The 17,691-nt window shown below is 40.7% G+C and overlaps 2 protein-coding genes across 3 annotated transcripts; one reads left to right on the top strand and one right to left on the bottom strand.

Moving 5' to 3' along the window:
• The first annotated feature begins 1,047 nt into the window (after window positions 1-1,047).
• Window positions 1,048-2,954, top strand: apela (apelin receptor early endogenous ligand). Its single transcript, XM_070854785.1, has 2 exons — window positions 1,048-1,123; window positions 2,866-2,954. The coding sequence occupies exons 1-2, from the start codon at window positions 1,048-1,050 to the stop codon at window positions 2,952-2,954; spliced, it is 165 nt and encodes a 54-aa protein (XP_070710886.1).
• Window positions 2,955-4,355: 1,401 nt separating this feature from the next.
• Window positions 4,356-16,633, bottom strand: tmem192 (transmembrane protein 192). Of its 2 annotated transcripts, none has more exons than XM_070827905.1 (6): window positions 16,512-16,633; window positions 15,073-15,228; window positions 14,040-14,301; window positions 13,787-13,909; window positions 6,184-6,289; window positions 4,356-5,146 (listed from the first exon to the last, which is right to left on the bottom strand). In XM_070827905.1, exons 1-6 carry the CDS (start codon window positions 16,539-16,541, stop codon window positions 5,032-5,034), a joined length of 792 nt encoding a protein of 263 aa, XP_070684006.1. In that variant the 5' UTR covers window positions 16,542-16,633; the 3' UTR covers window positions 4,356-5,031. The 2 variants fall into 2 exon arrangements, with proteins under 2 accessions (XP_070684006.1, XP_070684007.1); XM_070827906.1 differs by having other exon boundaries at window positions 15,073-15,225.
• Window positions 16,634-17,691: the final 1,058 nt, after the last annotated feature.

Genomic DNA, 17,691 nt, shown 5'->3' with positions numbered 1-17,691 from the left:
GCATTCAATGCCTTTTCAATACTTGTGACAGTGTTTGATGCGTGAAATTAAGTAACTGAGCTGAACTGGAAGGAACAGTTCTCAAAGAACAGTCATGCTAAAGAATAAAATACAAAAAAATACAGTTTTATCCATTTAGCGACACCCCTACAAACACAGACGGTGCACGCAGCCTGACAGAGACAGTAGAAGACATCTCAGACAGACAGACAGACAGACAGACAGACAAACAGACAGACGTCTTGGGGTATTTGTTGGCCCAGTGCATCTCTGGATTTCATTCAATCAGGACCGCAGCTTCCAAAATGCTCGGTGCAAACACCCCCCTCCACTGCCAAGACGCCCCAGATGTGCGCGTCCTCCTCAGTCAGTGCGGGGGCAGGGGGACAGCTGAGGGAGGAGGGTCCCGTGAAGAACCTGCTACAGCTTCTCAAACCTTTGCTCTCATGTGGAAAGTGATGAATCAACCCTGCGTGCTTCTGCTGCTCTCTTTAAACATTTCAAACACTCATAGTTGCACACTCACACACACACAAGCACAAAATGCAGCATGCAGAGGAGTGTGTGTTCAAGGGGCATTTGGAGGGTAGGGAGGGGGCTTCCTGTCATTTGAATTACCCTCTACATGTGGGGTCAATATGTGCAATGCTGTGTGTGTGTGTGTGTGTGTGTGTGTGCATGTGTGTGTGTGAGGGGGTGAGGTGGGGGCTATGTGGGAGCTACACCCCCCCACCCACTACCATACCTCCCCCCTCCCTCTGAGGCTGTATAAAGGAGGTGGGGGCAAAGGCACCTTTGTCACTTTGCTCTCAGACACAGAGACAATCACACTCTCACTGGACACACACAGTTTGGACACACACATTCCTCAGGGAGCTACTGATCATCCTGAGAAAAGCGGTGCTTCACTGTTCAGGTGGCAGAAAGAGGAGGAGGAGACCTGAGCCACACGGAGCATCACCAGCCGGCTCAAACCCACAGGGACCCTCCAGCTCCTTGGGAAACTATCGTTAACTAAACCCCACAGAGGCCAGCCGCTGCCCCGCCATGAAGATCTTCAACCTGCTCTACCTGCTCCTGCTGCTCGCCGCTGTCGTAGCGCCGGTCTCCGCCGTCAGACCAGGTAAACTTCCCATTAGTTTACCGTCCGCACCTCCTCGCCCGCCGGCAGGTGTTTGGTACTACCGGCCATGTCTGCTCAAATGTAGTCCCGGTCAACCAGCGTTCTAAATCAATGCGCAACGTTAGTTAAACGCAGGTAACCATAGAGACGGTGCATTAATTAGTTAAACTCTCTCTGATTAAACAGAGCTAGTTAATACGCAGTGTGAGCAAGGCTAACTAGGAATTAAAAAAAAAAAATTAAATTAACGCCTTATAAATCATCATGGCGGGAAGTAACGTAGCTAGTCTGTATACATCCGCGAGCTAGTTAGCTAATTTAAGAAGCCGTTCAATTTACGGCGTGTTCAGGACTTATAACAGAGTTTGTAAATGGGAAAACTATATGTGGGAAAACCGTGACTCTCTTAGTGAAAAAATTACCCCTATCATCAGCCAGTGGTAAAACTACTGCAAAACCAACCTTGCTGCCGTTACTTCTAAGAACAAATTAAATAGAGTTACTTGTTGGCACAAAGGAAATTGATATAGCTAACATAAAAGGGCTAAAATTGAGTTCCTTTACATTTTGCAATGCACACTGCAACAAATATGCCAAATGATAGGCTAAAACTAAAACCTTTTTAATTAAAAAATTTAGGGTTAAATTCCATTGACCTGATTCTACAGTAAAGCTAAAAGTTTGGGTTAATTACCTTGGAATTCCCATTTTGCCAGAATGACCTGAACGCAGCACTACTATAACTAACTCGAGCTTTGTTTTGGGGTTTAAATAATACATTTTTAACTTTGATATTCGTTTATATAAGCCTGGGTTTTAATGCAAAGGAATTCCATGAGGAAAAAGTGCTGAAGGAGACATCGTCTGCTCCAGCCTGTTGCAGCAGGTGCGCTTTTTGCGTAAATCCAAGCTGGTTTGCGGTTATCTGCTGCGGAGGCAAACAGCGGTGGTTACACAGGGAGGCTTTTGGGCTTGAGGTCGTGACTGGGTTCATGTGATGATGGAGGAGAGGACAGGGTGAAGGGAGGAAGAGGAGCGGAGCGCCGCCGGGAATGGCACAGCGACCCCGGTGCGCCCCTTTGTCCCCGGCTGGAAGGCGCTCCGGCGCGCTTTTGTTAATCACGGTGTTAAAACGCGATGCAAATACCCGCACTTTATTAACATGACATGGAGTAGCGGTGCCAAGTGTAAAGAAACGTGCCTTCAGGCGTGGGGAGCAGTTTCTTTCAGAGGGGAGAAGGGGGGAGGAAGAGGGAGTCATAAAGTCATCTGGCACTTTATCTCTTCCTGGGCTTGGCTGGCAGTCCGTGAACTGCGGGAGTCAAAGTGGATTTATTAGGGACGTTTAAAAATAATCATGTGTTAGGTCTGTGCGGGCCGGTTTATTAGAAGGGGTTCGCCCTGCTGTTAGTAAATGGGCCCAAACAATAAAGCCCTTAAGAGAGGCTTTACTGCGGTCAACAGAGGAGAAGTTAGGTCATAATTAGTTTTTGTTAGTTTCAGAATTATGCTTACCTGGAAAATGGTGACTAGAGATATGTTATTTTTTTCTTTTATGGTGCCAAGAGCTCAGAAAAATCTTACTCTCCTCCATGTGGGATTAATTAGGCCTGTCAGGTGATATGCGGGGGTCAACCTGCACACATAAATCTTGCTTACAAGGACTTTTACATCTAAAATCACACTTGTGTTTGGAGTAGCTCTAATCTGAATATTAATATTAAGCCGCTGATTTCTTTCAGATTTCCTGAACATGAGGAGAAAATACCACAGACACCACTGCCCACACAGACGCTGCCTGCCTCTCCACTCCAGAGTGCCCTTCCCCTGAGGTAAGACGTGCTCCCCTACATGTGTTTCTCATGTGTAAAAACCTAAAAAGGAGGTTATGACCAGAGCTGTGTGATACGTGGAACAAAACCAGGTTAGAGAGCTGGCAGGTGGCACTTAAGAAGGTGTGTGTGATTAGTGGCAGAGGTGTGTATTCACGCAGAACAGGAGCGCAGAGGGAAAATACTCAGAAATAAATCTCACTAATGAGGAAGAGGAAGGCTTTAGTGTTTGTGGAGGAGGAGGAGGAGGAGGGTTCAGATGTAATTTTGAATCCTGTACCTGCACAGTTAATTAAAGCTGTTTTTGTTTTACTTTGAACTCATTTTTAACACGGCACTAAATTATTTTTTCTCCATTTCAGGTTGAAGCACAAGCATGAGGGTAACCTAAGGAGAGAAGTATGAATATGAAGAAACTGCAGTGTGTGGCTCAAACACCATGGATGGGTCCCAGTACTGATACATAGACTGTGAAGTGGAAAAAACAAACAAACTGTGGGACGCCATGAAAATGCCATCCAAAGACTGTCTTCACTCCCAACGAAATATTAACTATGAAATGTTTTGGCATCCTGGTGGCCACACATCTGGGTTCGTCCAGTTGCAGGCACGCTCCCTCCAGTGCTGAAGAAGAACAAGGGAAAAGGAGCTACAACATCTGTCTTCGTGTATGTTCGACACTCGACTTAGAAGCTACGGACCAAAGAGCTGGAAACATCTTAGTGACTGCAGCTACGATGACCAGCATCCACATAGTATTCCTACAAAGTGTTTATAATGCATGTATGCACTTCAAATGTTTATTGAATCACATTTAAAACTTTTTAATAAAAATGTATCAATGTAGAGTTTTGGTTTTACTTCATGAGTTTTTACTTCATGTGGTCCAAATGAATGTGACAACTTTGAAAACCAGACTTCATGCAAATCTGGGACACTTTAAGTGAGGACACACTATAAAAACATCTTGAAATGTCTAATCTAAAAGCCTGAGATGAAACAGGGCTCCTGATACCTGCTGTACTCCAGATAACTCCCAGCAGAAGCCTCATGGGAAAGGCGTCGTAAACGCAGCGCTCCCTGTGGAGTTACGGACGCCAGAGCACAGAGAACTCACAATGGGGAGCAAACACCAAGGGCTCAAATGACGACCTCGATATTTCATTAATGTTGATTCCCGTGACTGTTGAAATTTAACACAGGGAAGGCGAGGCGGGAAAAAGCCATTCACACCGAGCTAATGTTGACACTGCAGTGTTGCTGTTGTTTGGGGTCTTTCTTTGCTTGCTCTTGCAGCAAATTATACAAAATAAACACTAAAAGCACAGAGCTGTTTGGGTTTCACTGAAGTGCTGTGCCACTCTGGGACGGCTTTAACATCACATAAATAGACAAAAACATGAGAATATTAAACATTTATTTGGAATCATCACAAATACACAAAGACAATGATGGGACAAAAAAAACCTACCAAAAAAAGCATTTACACACAATTCACACATAAAATAGCACTTAAGGATATTTTACAGCGTTTCTCGACCTTCTCTCGTTTGACCCAGATAAGTGATAACCTCTAGCTCTTGTATCTCCTGCTTTTTCAGTTCTTCCTCAGTGCAGATGATCTCTAAAACAATACTGCCTCTTCTGTTTCCGTCACCGCAACACAAGCGGCCGCGCATACACGGGTCACTGGGGGTCGTAACAGTGATAAAAAGACCCCTCACCTCTGATCTGTGACCCGTGACTCCTCCTCATCCGCCTCCTCCTCCCACTTTGCCTCTTTAACTGTCCCCAACTTGCAGCTCACCTCCTCCTGCGTTATCTGTCCATCTCAGATGAGGATGCCTTGCAGAGAAACCTTCCCGTCTTTAGTCTGCGCGCACAGGTGCTTGCATGCACAGGCGCTTCCTTACTTTAAGTCTTTTATCCAGTGCTTCTTCTACCTCCAGTCCTCTCCCCTTCAAACCCCCTCTCCTTTGTGTTGAGAGAGCGGCAGCGTTAAAATGATCGGGCTCTGGCTCCAAGGTCGACTGTTGTGGCCGCTCCACAGGGAGGAGGAGGAGGCCCCACCGAGGGTCAGTGCTGAGCAGTGAGGTTGAGCAGCCTCTTGCTCAGTAAGGTGTTGTGCTGTTTCAGGTACTCTATCAGGTCGGCCTGTTTCTCCACCACCTCCTCCAGACTGGAGCCCTCTCTGTGACACAAATAACAGCACATAAGGAATCTGTAACACTGCTGGATTAATATGTGTGTTTCAGGGTAAAGACGGCGATTATCTATATTATTCATATTGTCCATAAAAAGACCATCTTGACTATGACTATGCCATAGAGCAGTGCTTGCTCCTCATATGGTACGTCTACAGCTATCAGGGAATACACAGAAAAATTATACAGTAGGTTAATGACTTTGACAAAGTAGAAATTATGATCTATGATGAAAAAAAATGAAGAAAAAAAATATATATTCACAGTCTCTTCTGACACCTGAACTATGAAGAGTATAGAAAGTAATAATGTCCATTGAAAGCAGCAGACGAATGGTTGAAATAGCATCCAGCTTCAGATCAGTTTAAATGAAGACATTTGGAACGTGACGGTTGGTGTCGATGAACAGTGCTTGAGCTCATCTAAGAGAGCTGTGGGGGTACGTCAGCCAAAAAAGGATGAGAAGATTATTTGTCCCACATCCCTCCATCCCTGCTGTTGTAAATATTGACTGTGGTTGAAAATAGTCCCCAACAAATACACAGATTCCTCCTGATCGAGTGGCAATTGAAAAAAAAAAAAAACAATTGCCATTAGTTTTATAGGAAATCACTGACCCCTTGTTTAAATATAAAACAATATCAGTTGGAAAAAAATAGGCTTGTGGCTACTAACAGGCAGGAGAAGAAAAAAACATATAATTTATATAAATTCAAGGGGTTTGTTTCATAATAAAAATATAGAATGTGGTCTTGCACTTCTGTTCAAACATGACAAGACCAAAAGATAATCATACGGTGAGCAGTTGGCATGGATCAAAACTGAAAACCAAAAGGGGAGTAAAGCTGAAACCTTTATATTAACAAGACGACATTCAATTCAAAATGGAGCCGTGTTTTTAGATTTTAGCTGCAAAATGAAACATGAAAGCGCCACATAAACTTTTCGGCACGTTTACGTAGCATGGAGCACGTCTGAAAGGGGCTTTGGACGTTTTGTGTGAGGCTGAGTGAAGTGTGTGTACCTGAAGCCGGTCTCTGTCGGCAGGCTCGTGATACTGAAGTTGTGTGAATGTTCCTCTTGGGTCACATCTGGTGCGGCTCGCTCCCTGTTGAACTGCATCACCTTGACTAAAACCACAAACAAAAGAAGAAACTCCGTTATTTCTAATAACATCGCCAGAGCAGCGTTTTGTGCTGGCAGTCGCACATAAAGACGCACAGAGATTATTGGGCAGTGAGAGCTGTCCTACAACCATTAAATCACTCAGGTGAGTAACGGCACACATTTTTTTTTTTACGGTTTTCCATCCCTGTCCCTCTCCTAAACACACACAGGCTGTTATATCCTGCACTTAGTCCTTATGGGCTGCCATATCCTGCACTCAAACCTCCAGTTCTCACACCCTAAACATACACCTTTACACAAGAGGCGGGATTAACAACAAGGTGTGGGGTATACAGTAGCTGGAAGAGGAGTCAGGGCAAAAATATGGGAGATGCTGTTTGAATCAAGATAAGGCAGCAGTGTGTGTGTGTGTGTGTGTGTGTGTGTGTGTGTAGTTGCAGGGCGACAGTGTGAGGAAGGGCAGAGGGAGGAGCTGGTTGAGTATTGATAAGACTTGAGTGTCATTAGCCAGAGGAAATTGTCAGGGAGGTTCTAAAGAGCGCTATCTTTACTTTGCTACAGTGCAGCATCTCTGCATCCACAGTCACACACAATCTAAAGAAATACTGCGCATTCCTGCATAATGAGGCCCTAAACCTGTGTGTGTGTGTGTGTGTGTGTGTGTGTGTGTGTGTGTGTGTAAATACAACAATAGTAAGCAGGTATGTGTGAGAGAGGCATTCCAGAAATGAAGAGGTGGAGAAAAGCACAGAGGTTGGTAAAAGGACAGAAAGTGATGGAGAGCCCACGTTTTCTTGGCATTTCTGTCAGAAACGACAAGGCAGAAGGTCAGAATGTCTGCTATTCAAATTAACAGGGTAAAATATTCTCCCAGTCTTTTCAAACATATTTAAAAAGAAACTTGATAAATATTTGCGAGTACAAACATTACTGAGAATAACCCTGTCAAGGTATTACTTCAGTGAAAGCATTCATATTCTTAGCGACCGGTTTAAAGAAATAGTATTAGTTTGGTTAATTAAAGTATTCAGCACAGCCTGCAGGAAGCATTTGAAACATATGATGATAGATTTACTTTGATTATCCACCACCATTGATAACGGTGCTGTCCGACCATTGCTCTGCATGCATTTCATCCTGTGAACTTTGCAGCTTATGAAAATAACAACAACAAAAAAAGCCAAAAAAACACACATAATAACACATAAATGAGGCTGTTTTAACCAATATTTTCCTTTGTGCCACTGCTGATATTACAGAAACAAAATATTATTAATCTAACTTCCTAATCAAATCTAATTTGGAACACAGATGTATTTCTAAAAGCGCTTTAAAGTAAACTAACTAAACTTCAGGAACGCTGACACTTGAGACATTGTGAGAGATGGGACAAGTTTGTAGTTGTTGTATATTTCATCATCAATTTCAAAAGTATGTTGAGTGCTTTTTGCCGTTAGGAGTCTAGAGGGGTTTGATTTTGGGTTTGCTTGTATTTCTGTGATATTAGTTATTGTTTCATAACTCTGTTTAGCCTGATTTCAAGCATAATTTCTCCAAAAGAACTTATTGAGATGAATGTGATGACCAGGATCTATTTGTGTTATTAGAAAACCTGTAAAAACCCTGACAGAATCCGAATCAAAACTAGGTTAATTGCCAAATAAGTTTTCTCATTGCAAAGAATTTGCCTTTGTTTATTGGTGCATAATCAAGAAGCATAAATAGAAAATAGAAAAAATATTAAATAGAGATATTCACAATACAGAATATGAGAAAAATAATTAAAATGTACACTACAGAAAAGGACTACAGAAAGAGATAGATAAATGATAAAAGGGGTCATTACATTGAATAGTCTCATGTGTTTAGAAAGTGTTATTAGGATGAAGTCAGTCAGGATATTCAGGAAGTCTTTCAGGTCTGTGGCGTTCAGTGTAGCACAGCAGGGGGCAAAAAACAGATAGAGATTACCAGGATGGATGGATGGATGGATGGATGGATGGATGGATGGAGCAGTGTAAAGGAGGTGGCACATTTCACACGTCCTTGTTAGAGACTAACACACACCCACACGGCTGGACAGACAGTGCTCAGACCTGGTCTACTGAGATCTGAGGAGCTTCAATCACCCATGAAGAGGTGCACATTTCCAGGTGATAACAGTGAAGCTGCAGAGGTGCTAACAGCTAACGGTACCACATATAGTGCTCGCAACTACGCACAGCCTGAATCAAATTCAAAGAACGGGCAGGAAATGGATCCCAGCAACCATGAAGACACAGAGCGACACAGAAACACAGGACATTAAGAGAGATCAAAGTAGTATGGTAGTCTACGGCCGACTAGAAAAATAAATCCTGCTGCTACTTCTAAAGGAAGAATACAGCTCATAAATGTACTGTAGCGTTGGACTGGATTAACGTGGGAACTTAAATATCCCTTTTAAACTTCATAAATTGACACAGGATGGACTCTTTAGGCTGTTGGTTAACACTCTATCCATCCGGTCATGGGTTCAGTGCAGGTTTGGCACAACTCTGTTTTAGGTTTCTGGGGTTACTAGAGGAATCATTTTGTAAAATTATAGTTATATTTGTCCGCCCTGTTTTTTTCCTCCTACTTTTTGCACTCAGTGACTGAATAAAGAAAAAAATAAAACCGATAAATGCGCTGAGGATTATGAATTATAATGATACTCTAGTGTACCTGATGCAGCCACTTATAATGATGGTGAAACATCTGAAGTATCTCAGCTTAGATCAGATTTATACTGGTACAGGTCTGGTGTACTGGTATCTATACCGGTTTAGGTCTGCTGAACTGGTATATATACTGGTACAAGTCTGGTCTAATGGTGTTTATACTGGTATAGGTCTGGTATGTTGATGTGGATTATAGGTCTACTTTAGTGGTCATCATTAATGTATGAATGATGAGATAATGCTTGGATAATTACAGTAATATTTACTTTACTCTCTGTGTGTATGGACCTACAGTGATGTAACAGGTGTGAACGCTAACGATACGTATGGCTGAATACGTCAGTCTGCAGTCTTACATTGCCCCCGTCATCCAGCACGTGTGGGATGGTGGGATGTGTGTGTGTGACAGAGGTACACTGTGGGTATCCGTATCGGTGTGTGTGTTAACCCTGTGCCCTGCAGTGCTTACACTAAGTTCTGGCCAGGCAGAGGAGAGAGATGTATTCTAAGTTGAGCCTTTGAAGGCCGAGGCATGGCTTTGATGTGCATGTAGGTCTATAGAGGAGAGTGTATTCATGTTAAAATGAGAGAGGCAGAAACATACAGCAGACCTCAAAGACACACACACACACAGGCTCACACACACACACACACTTACAATGAGCATGCACTTCAAAGAGAAGTTGAACGAGGCCTTCCTGTATGGACTTCATAGCTGCAGGCATTACATCTCTCCCTCTCTGTCGTCTCTAAAAACTGCTTTTCTTTTCTCCTCATGAGCTCACTGTTGTCACCTTGACTCTGGGTCGGCGGAAGTGTGTGTGCATGCTTGTGTTTGTGCTTTAAAAAGGTTTGTGCTGCGAGGCGTCGCTTGGTTTGCGTCGTGCCTGGCTGCACTGATCTGAGCAGGAATGCGGCGGCAAACACAGATACCCCCCCTCACACACACACACACTGGATCACCCTCACTGTAAACACAAGGACAATGTGAGTGTGTGTGAGTGTGTGTGTGTCTCCCTATATTTGGGTGGAGTGGGCTGAGGGCTATCCTTTGGCTAGGCTAAATCCTAATGCCTCTTATCTTCTCTCCTTGCCTCTCTGGTATCTTGAGTTACAATCTGTGCCCCTCAGCTGCCAAACACACCTTTAATATGGATTTCCTTTCATTACAGATTCTTCAATCTCAATATCCTCTGATAGAACATCTTTAATAGCAGTTTTCCTTTAAACACAGAGGAAGGCCAGTGTATTTGGACTTATCTAAATATTTACTGTTTATTGTATATCAATGTTAACATCTGATCTGTCTGAATTTGATTTAATATATATTAAAGCAGATTTATCACAGACATAATACATATACTAATGGTAATAGCTAGGTATCATTTCAAACAAAACTCTGCCCCAGTAAGAATAAAATAAGCAGAAATATGACTTACGTTTGGTATTTGACAGCTTTTGAAAGTATTTTGAGTAAGGACACATTATGGTCTGTACTGAAAAAACACTCAAAGAGGTCAAATACGGAGAACTATGTTAGAATCTAATCTGAAAACTGACCTCCCATCACCATGAACCCCAATGTGCTGAACATCAAACAGACAACTGAGAGTTCAGAGGGATTTTCACATGGAATTCCTCAAAGGATTTTACCTACAAATCAGCCAAAGGTCTTCATTTCTATAAACAATCAATACAGGATTCCTGTTACACACATGTAGGATAAGTCCTTCCTGTCTTTTATCATCATAATGTTGGTGTGAGGCAAGTTTGCTAAAATTTGGATGAATCGAGGGATAATACACAGTGTGTACTTTTCCTTAGAAGGCTGCCAAAATTTCTCAATAACTCACAAGAACAAGAAGTCTACGGTCATGCTGGCTGCAGTGTGAGGCTGTGCTATAAGCTAAATGCTAACATCATCATGCTAACATCTTCATGACAATGCTAACATGCTGATGTGGAGCGGATGTAATGTTTATACCGTGGATGTATAAAGAGAACTGGATACAAGAGCAACGCTGAGCTTTGAAGCATATTTGACACAGTTGCCAAATCGTGGAAGTACAACTTCCGGGTCATGTGATGCCACTGGGCCCAAAAACACCTTCTCCAATAGACTTACATTGTAAAAGAGATGTCTGTAAATCAGTGGATGATTTTTTTTTTTTGTTAACTCAACTTCCCAGCACGAACCCTAAAATAGCCCATATTTAAACAGTATGTCCTAAAAGTTGTAAAATTCACTAATACACAGATCTGGATCTATTTTCTGAGGCATAGTGAACTGACCGCTTATGTGAGTGATGCGACACATTCCGGATCTTTGTCATGTACCAAAAGTCAGAGGGGTTCATCCTCTGGAAACCATGAAGATCTTTGATACATTTTGTGCCGGTCCGTACAGTAGATGCTAAGATATTTCACAGGATAAGTGAAAAGTGTGACCTGCTGGTGGCACCACAGAAAATCCATCCATCAATCCATCCAATAGCCGTTGAGATACTTCAGTTCAGTTCAGTGCTTTAAAGGTGACATTTTAATGATGAGTAAAGTAAACCATTCATTTAAGTTATTAAAGGCCCAATGCAGAATTGTTCAAATCTACACAGAAAAGAATATTAGAACGATATTAGAAGGCATCAAACCTAGTCAAATCAGGAAACCACAGGAAACCACAACACAAATCAGGAAACCACAACACAGCTGTGACTTACAGTATAACGTGGCTGATCTTTACGGATGACACCGCTGACAACCACAACCTCATGTGAGACGTCACCTGTTTTAATTAGCTGGGACTAATTATAAACTGTCAGCAGTTCAGTATGACGTGCAGCATGTCATGATACTCTTCTGTTTCTGTGGTTTGTCATCATTTTATACACATTAAATAAACACTGAGGCAGTCCTTTTTTGTTAAATTTGAAATCTAAATTGCATCTCTATACAGGCTTGAGGGGGACAAATAAATCTCGGGATAAAAATGATTATTCTGTGGCTTCATTATCTTATCTGAGTGGGCCATCCAAGTTAACTATGAAAACGGTCTTCCCACATGTCTTAAGTTCTCTCTTCTCTTAAATGCTTAAGGTTACAGTAATGACATCGTTGTGTTGCAAACTGATTGAATTTTCTCTGGTGATTTTTAGCAGCTTAAGGCCATTTTAACAAAGCTACCACCACAGTGCTGACAGAGGGAGATAATTCAAACGTTAACCAATTCGTTCCTGCCCTCAAAGGCAGAGGAAAGACAGACAATGGACAGACGGATAAGTATGAGTATCATCCAGCAAAGTTTGCATGGTGTTTGTATCAGAAGACAAAAATCAGCAGATCGGCAAAGAGGGAGAGGGAGGACGAGGAGCTGAATGGTTGATTGTCATGCTGTCGAGTCTGAATGGGCAGGGCAGGTATTGTGATGCGAATGTGCCGAGATAGAGAGTGGGGGTAGTGTGTGAGTGTGTGTGTGTAATGTAATCTACAGGGTGTGTCTCTCCATACTCCACTACTGATATTACTGACACCATCCATAGGGATGATGCTGCATTGCTCTTACAACAAAGTATTAAAGTATTAAATGTAAACTGACTGAAGGGAAGTCTCATAATGTCATAATCAACTATACCAATGTGATAGAGGAAATGAAATTCCCAAAGAGATCTGGGATGATAGCGTCTTGGCTTGGTTGACTGCTGCTGAGTTACTGTGGAGTCTTATTCTATTGTTCTTTCTTTCCACTGTTTTGTAATTTTATACTGACATCATGTTAAGTTTCATTCTCACTACTCACAAGACACTTACACAGTAAAGTACAGAAACTGCTATTCAGAATGTAACCTCACTGGTTTCAAACATTTCTGCTGTGAAGAGTTTTTTCTAGGTGTGTCAGTCTCAGTTAAATCTTTCTTTAAAAGGTATTTATTTGTTTGATTCTTTTTTTCTGTTTATCTTGTATTTAGTGGGTCTCTTGGTGTGAGAGAAAGTAGTATGGGGCTGATAAAATGGATGGGTGTTTGTGTGTTGCATTAACCGTCCGGCTGGTTGTTAGCTGTGCACTGTTAGAGCTGTGCGATATGAGCTATATCTCATGTTCAGATACAGGTCATTTCATATCCAGATACCGATACACATCACGATATTTTCTGTAAATACGGTGAATAAGAAATTAACATTAATTGACCACATGGAAAGGCCCATTTCTTATTCTGATTACATTTTGAAATATATAGTAGGTGCTTACTCATATTTTGATTATTATTATTTGGAACCTTTGTGTAAATTTGCACAACATATGCAACATAATTTGCAAAGTACAGTTTTCTTGCCCTGATCAGACCCAAACCAACGCCACAGAGTAGGCCCCTCTTTTAGGTACGAGCAGCCCTTTGTGTCTCGGCTGGTCGGAGTTTTTCTGTTCGGTATTACTCCATTTTGTGTCACATCCACTTTCCAACATGTCTGTGTTCCATGTTATCCATGTTAACACTCTGTTATACATACAGAAATAACAAATCGTAGAATGCTGTAAGTGACCAATCAGAATTGAGTATTCAAAAAAGCCGGGAAATAAGAAAAGATATCCGTTTTTCTATTGTGTTCATGGGTGCTTGCGCTTTTGTTCACTTGGTGCGCACAGCCTCATATCACACAGCCCTATACAGTATATGTTTTTGGTTTTTGGGAGATGTGTTTGTGTGTATTGGAAGTCTGACGTCTTACAAAAGAGTCAATCTGCAATCCCAGAGTGAAATGACCTTACTTGATATTAGAATATAATAATTATGATCAGTTTACCTGTGTAATAAAGCAGGCATGGCAATGTCACCAAGAGCTCCAACCCCAGGACGCTGAGCAGCATGTAAATGTAAACAGTCGATGATAATTTTGCAGCCAGCACAACCAGCAGCAGAACATTTCCTGCACACAGAAAGACAAGAACACACTCCTTCTTTAGCTTTAGTGCCACCTTGTGGAGAAAACTGACCACTACATGTGCAGTACATGAATTTGTTGTTGTTTGAGGACGTGTGTGTGCGAGTGTATGTACCTGCAGAGTGTACGGTGAGCGGTAGCTGCTTCAGCCCCTGCATCTGTCTGTAGAATCGTAGGTACCCTCTGCTCCTGGCCCGGCTGTGGTGGTGCTGTGCACACCCGGTGAACAACAGCACCAGCACCCATAAACACACCTTCCCAAACAGGATGACACTGTCTCCTCGAATATTACCCAAAATACTTGCACACACTTCCTCTTGGCCAACTTTTAAGACACACAGCACTGCCAAACACATTGACAACACCACGTACACAACCTGTAAGGAAGAAGAGAACACCGGAGTGAAACAGACGTGTGGGGGTATGAGACTTGAACACAAGCCTACGACTATTATCACACATAGAAAATAAAAAAGTCAATGTGGGTATAATAAAGGTATAATGCCTTTACATGTGCTGCATTAATCAGATTACTCTTGGAAAATGCCGTCAAGACATTAAAGTTTAAAAATACAAGTATTGTAGGAGGATTATTTTCTTTATCGATTAATCTGCCATTTATTTTTTGATTAATTGAGTACTTGTTTTGTTTATAAAATGTTAGAAAATCAAAAGAAAAGAGCATGGCAGGTTCCCAGAGTCCACACTGGCGTCTTGTTTTGTACAGCCAACAGGCAACAACCCAAAGATAATTAGTTTACAGTTACATAAACAAGAAAAAAAGCAAATCATCCCACAGGAAAGGAGGATCAACTGATTATAAAAATAGTTGCAAATCTATTTTCTGTAAATCGACTAATCAGTTAATAGACTATCCCAAAACAATATCCCAATAACAATACAAGAGGGATATCAAACAAAATTGGAATAATCATTATAAAAATATTATTTTAAACTCATCTTAAATGTTGCATTGTGCTTATTTGTAGCTTATTTGTGATTTTATTTTACATCATCAGTAATTCAGTTTCCACAGCAGATAAAACTGTGATGGACCCAGTTTCATATTCTTACAAATGTGGCCAAAGTCAGGTTACTGCTGATATATTCAAAGAAAATGTGTAAGTGTAAATGTGTGCTTATCATACGTGCAGCAGAGACAGTAGGCCGGCATGTGCTGGTGTTGGTACGGTCTGAAACTCTCTCCTGATGGCAGAGTGGAGGGCGTCAGCAGAGATCAGAGGTCCATCCACCAAAGAGTCTTCATCTAGGCTTTGTGACATATCTACTGAGGAGCCTGCCTGCTAAAACAACCACCACATTATCAAGTCAAACAGCAGGTCCATCTGTAAACACAGCTAAACTGCAAAAATATGAGATTTATCTATAAATCTCTTAAAAGGTAAGTTATATATAGTTATATTTCTGCATGTAACTGAACATTTCAAATTTTCTGTATGTGTTTTGTTCATTTTAACCACCAGTTTTTTTAAGATAAGATAAGATCAACTTTATTGATCCCAAAGGAAATTACTTTGCCAGAGTACAGTACAAAGTTGACGCAACAATACAAAAGTTAAATACAAAATACAAAGTACAAAGTGTAAAAGTGTAAAGTGTCTCTAAGTGTGTAAAGTGTCTGAAGTGAAAAGATACATCTTATTTACACTTTATTTATATCACACAGGTCTAAGGTTAACATACTGTACACTTTCTAACTTTCCACCTGATTAAATTGTATAAAGTTTCCTTTTTGACTGTATGTATCGTTCCCACTCTGCAGGGTAATAGTGTAATACCTCATTTCCTTCAAGACAAACAATCAAGTATATCTCATCTTATATTGTGTCTCCAGTATTGCAGTAGCGTTAATTATTGACCAAAGCATATTTGTGGATGATAAACAGTAATGTCAGACGTGTAACTAATCATCTTGCAGTACTAACTAAAGGGACAGTCCCTTAAAAACTAACTAACTGACTGACTACAAGTGTCAATTAGTAAGCTGCTCTGTTTATTACTTTTTTTCAATCATCAAATTTTTTTCATTATTTGAACTGAAGAGATAACATAGACATACGATAGGCAATACAGCAGTGAATAAAGGCAAAAACACTACATTTATAAGGACAGGTCAGTGAGATAACAAATGCAGATGAATGTAACTATATGCTCAGACATACAGCTGGTCAGTTTATACTAGAAATCTTTAGGTGACTAAGTGTTTTTGACTTAAAACGGATATGAAACTAAACAATTGAGTCATGTTTGCTTCACAGTCTACTACACAACAATCTCATTTTAACACTTGAAACAGGAAACAGCTGTGAAACCACGAGATAAATGACCAGAAATCTAGGTTTTCCTACGTGTCATAGCTGTTTTAGACTCAAAGTTTTGATAATCTGATCATATGTACACGATAACTGTTGCTACACGACAGAGAAACACTCGTCTATCTTTCTGTTTCATATCTAGCTGACTGCTCCGGCTAGCTAACCCGAGCTAACATAATATCTGTTTATCTTTACGGAACAAGCTAGCTGTTGACATGGCAACCACTTAACATTAAATTGCATGTACGTACAGGATAAAGCGAAGGTCCCTTTGAGTCCATGTTGTTTTAATGTCCGATGTTTTTAAAAGAGAAATGTCAAAATAACAACAAATAACCACCAGCTTACATATTCTAAAGAGGGCGGGCAGGCAAATATTGGCACACTTCCGGGTTTCCCTTTTTATGGTGCCGTGCTCTGATTGACTTTGGTTCCTAGCTCAATAATTCCGCTCAATTAGTTCAATCATTTTTTGTCTTTTTTATTTATTGCACAATTTGTGCAAATAGAACAGATCACTAAATTGGGTCCAGCTTTAATTACCTGATTTTTATCACGTTGCATGTTCCTGATTTAATGTTTCTATTCCATGGACTGTGCATGCTTATGTATCAGACTATGGTTTAATAACACTACACAGCTAACAAGGAGTCAGGAGGTATTATGGCACAGAAAAAAAATGTAAATATTGTACGCAGAGTCTGGGGAACCAGCAGTTCATTAATCCTTGTCCCCACCAGGTTAACCTGGACATGGTTTGTATGTTTGTAGGGGATCCAGAAAAAACACACCCACAGATCTAAATATTGTTATTTTTTGTTAATCAATATGCATTTAAACAACTACATTAAAACAAACATACTTTGTGCTTTACACAGATTTTTGGGAGGACAATCTGCAAACTGTAATCATCTGGAAAATGAGCTAATCTGACCACAGTAAAAAAGACCTACAGTACAATTCTGTATGTTGTAAGTATGTTTTACTATTTACTACTGGTCGTTTATTTTTGTTTACTACTATTAATATTTATGCTCCACTACATTTCAGAGGTAATTACACTTTTTATTCCATTGCATTTGTTGTTACTAGTTACTTTGAACATTAAAAAACACTTTACATACGAAACATGATCAATTTATAATGTACCGCTGAATGAATTAAACCCCCTAATATTTGCTATATAGTAGTTACAGTTAAATAACTCTCAATTACTCACATTAAAATGTTGTTTACACAGTAATGAGTAGCAATGACAGGATCCATTCTGCTGCAAAATAGGTACTTCTGCTTTTGGTACTTTCAAGTACAAGTGATATTTTGAATGCAGGACATGTAACAGAGTATTTCCAAACCATGTTATTACTCGTTACTGTTAAAATCCTTTTTCACCATTATTTATATGTTTATCTATGTCAGGACATTTTTCTA

This window comes from Pempheris klunzingeri, chromosome 3, assembly GCF_042242105.1.
Source record: "Pempheris klunzingeri isolate RE-2024b chromosome 3, fPemKlu1.hap1, whole genome shotgun sequence".
Lineage (NCBI taxonomy): Eukaryota > Metazoa > Chordata > Actinopteri > Acropomatiformes > Pempheridae > Pempheris > Pempheris klunzingeri.
The sequence above is the reverse complement of the archived record's forward strand: the minus strand, read 5'-3'. Positions and strand labels throughout refer to the sequence as shown.

Bases quoted from the DNA above. Each gene is read 5' to 3' on its own strand.
- tmem192 (XM_070827905.1), bottom strand. From the start codon at position 16,541: ATGGACTCAAAGGGACCTTCGCTTTATCCT. The intron at 13,910-14,039 runs GTACATACACTC...TTCTGTGTGCAG, and splicing joins GCTCACCGTACACTCTGCAG to GAAATGTTCTGCTGCTGGTT. The intron at 6,290-13,786 runs GTAAACTGATCA...TTGTGGTTTTAG, and splicing joins ATGCCTGCTTTATTACACAG to TCAAGGTGATGCAGTTCAAC.
- apela (XM_070854785.1), top strand. From the start codon at position 1,048: ATGAAGATCTTCAACCTGCTCTACCTGCTCCTGCTGCTCGCCGCTGTC. The intron at 1,124-2,865 runs GTAAACTTCCCA...GATTTCTTTCAG, and splicing joins GGTCTCCGCCGTCAGACCAG to ATTTCCTGAACATGAGGAGA.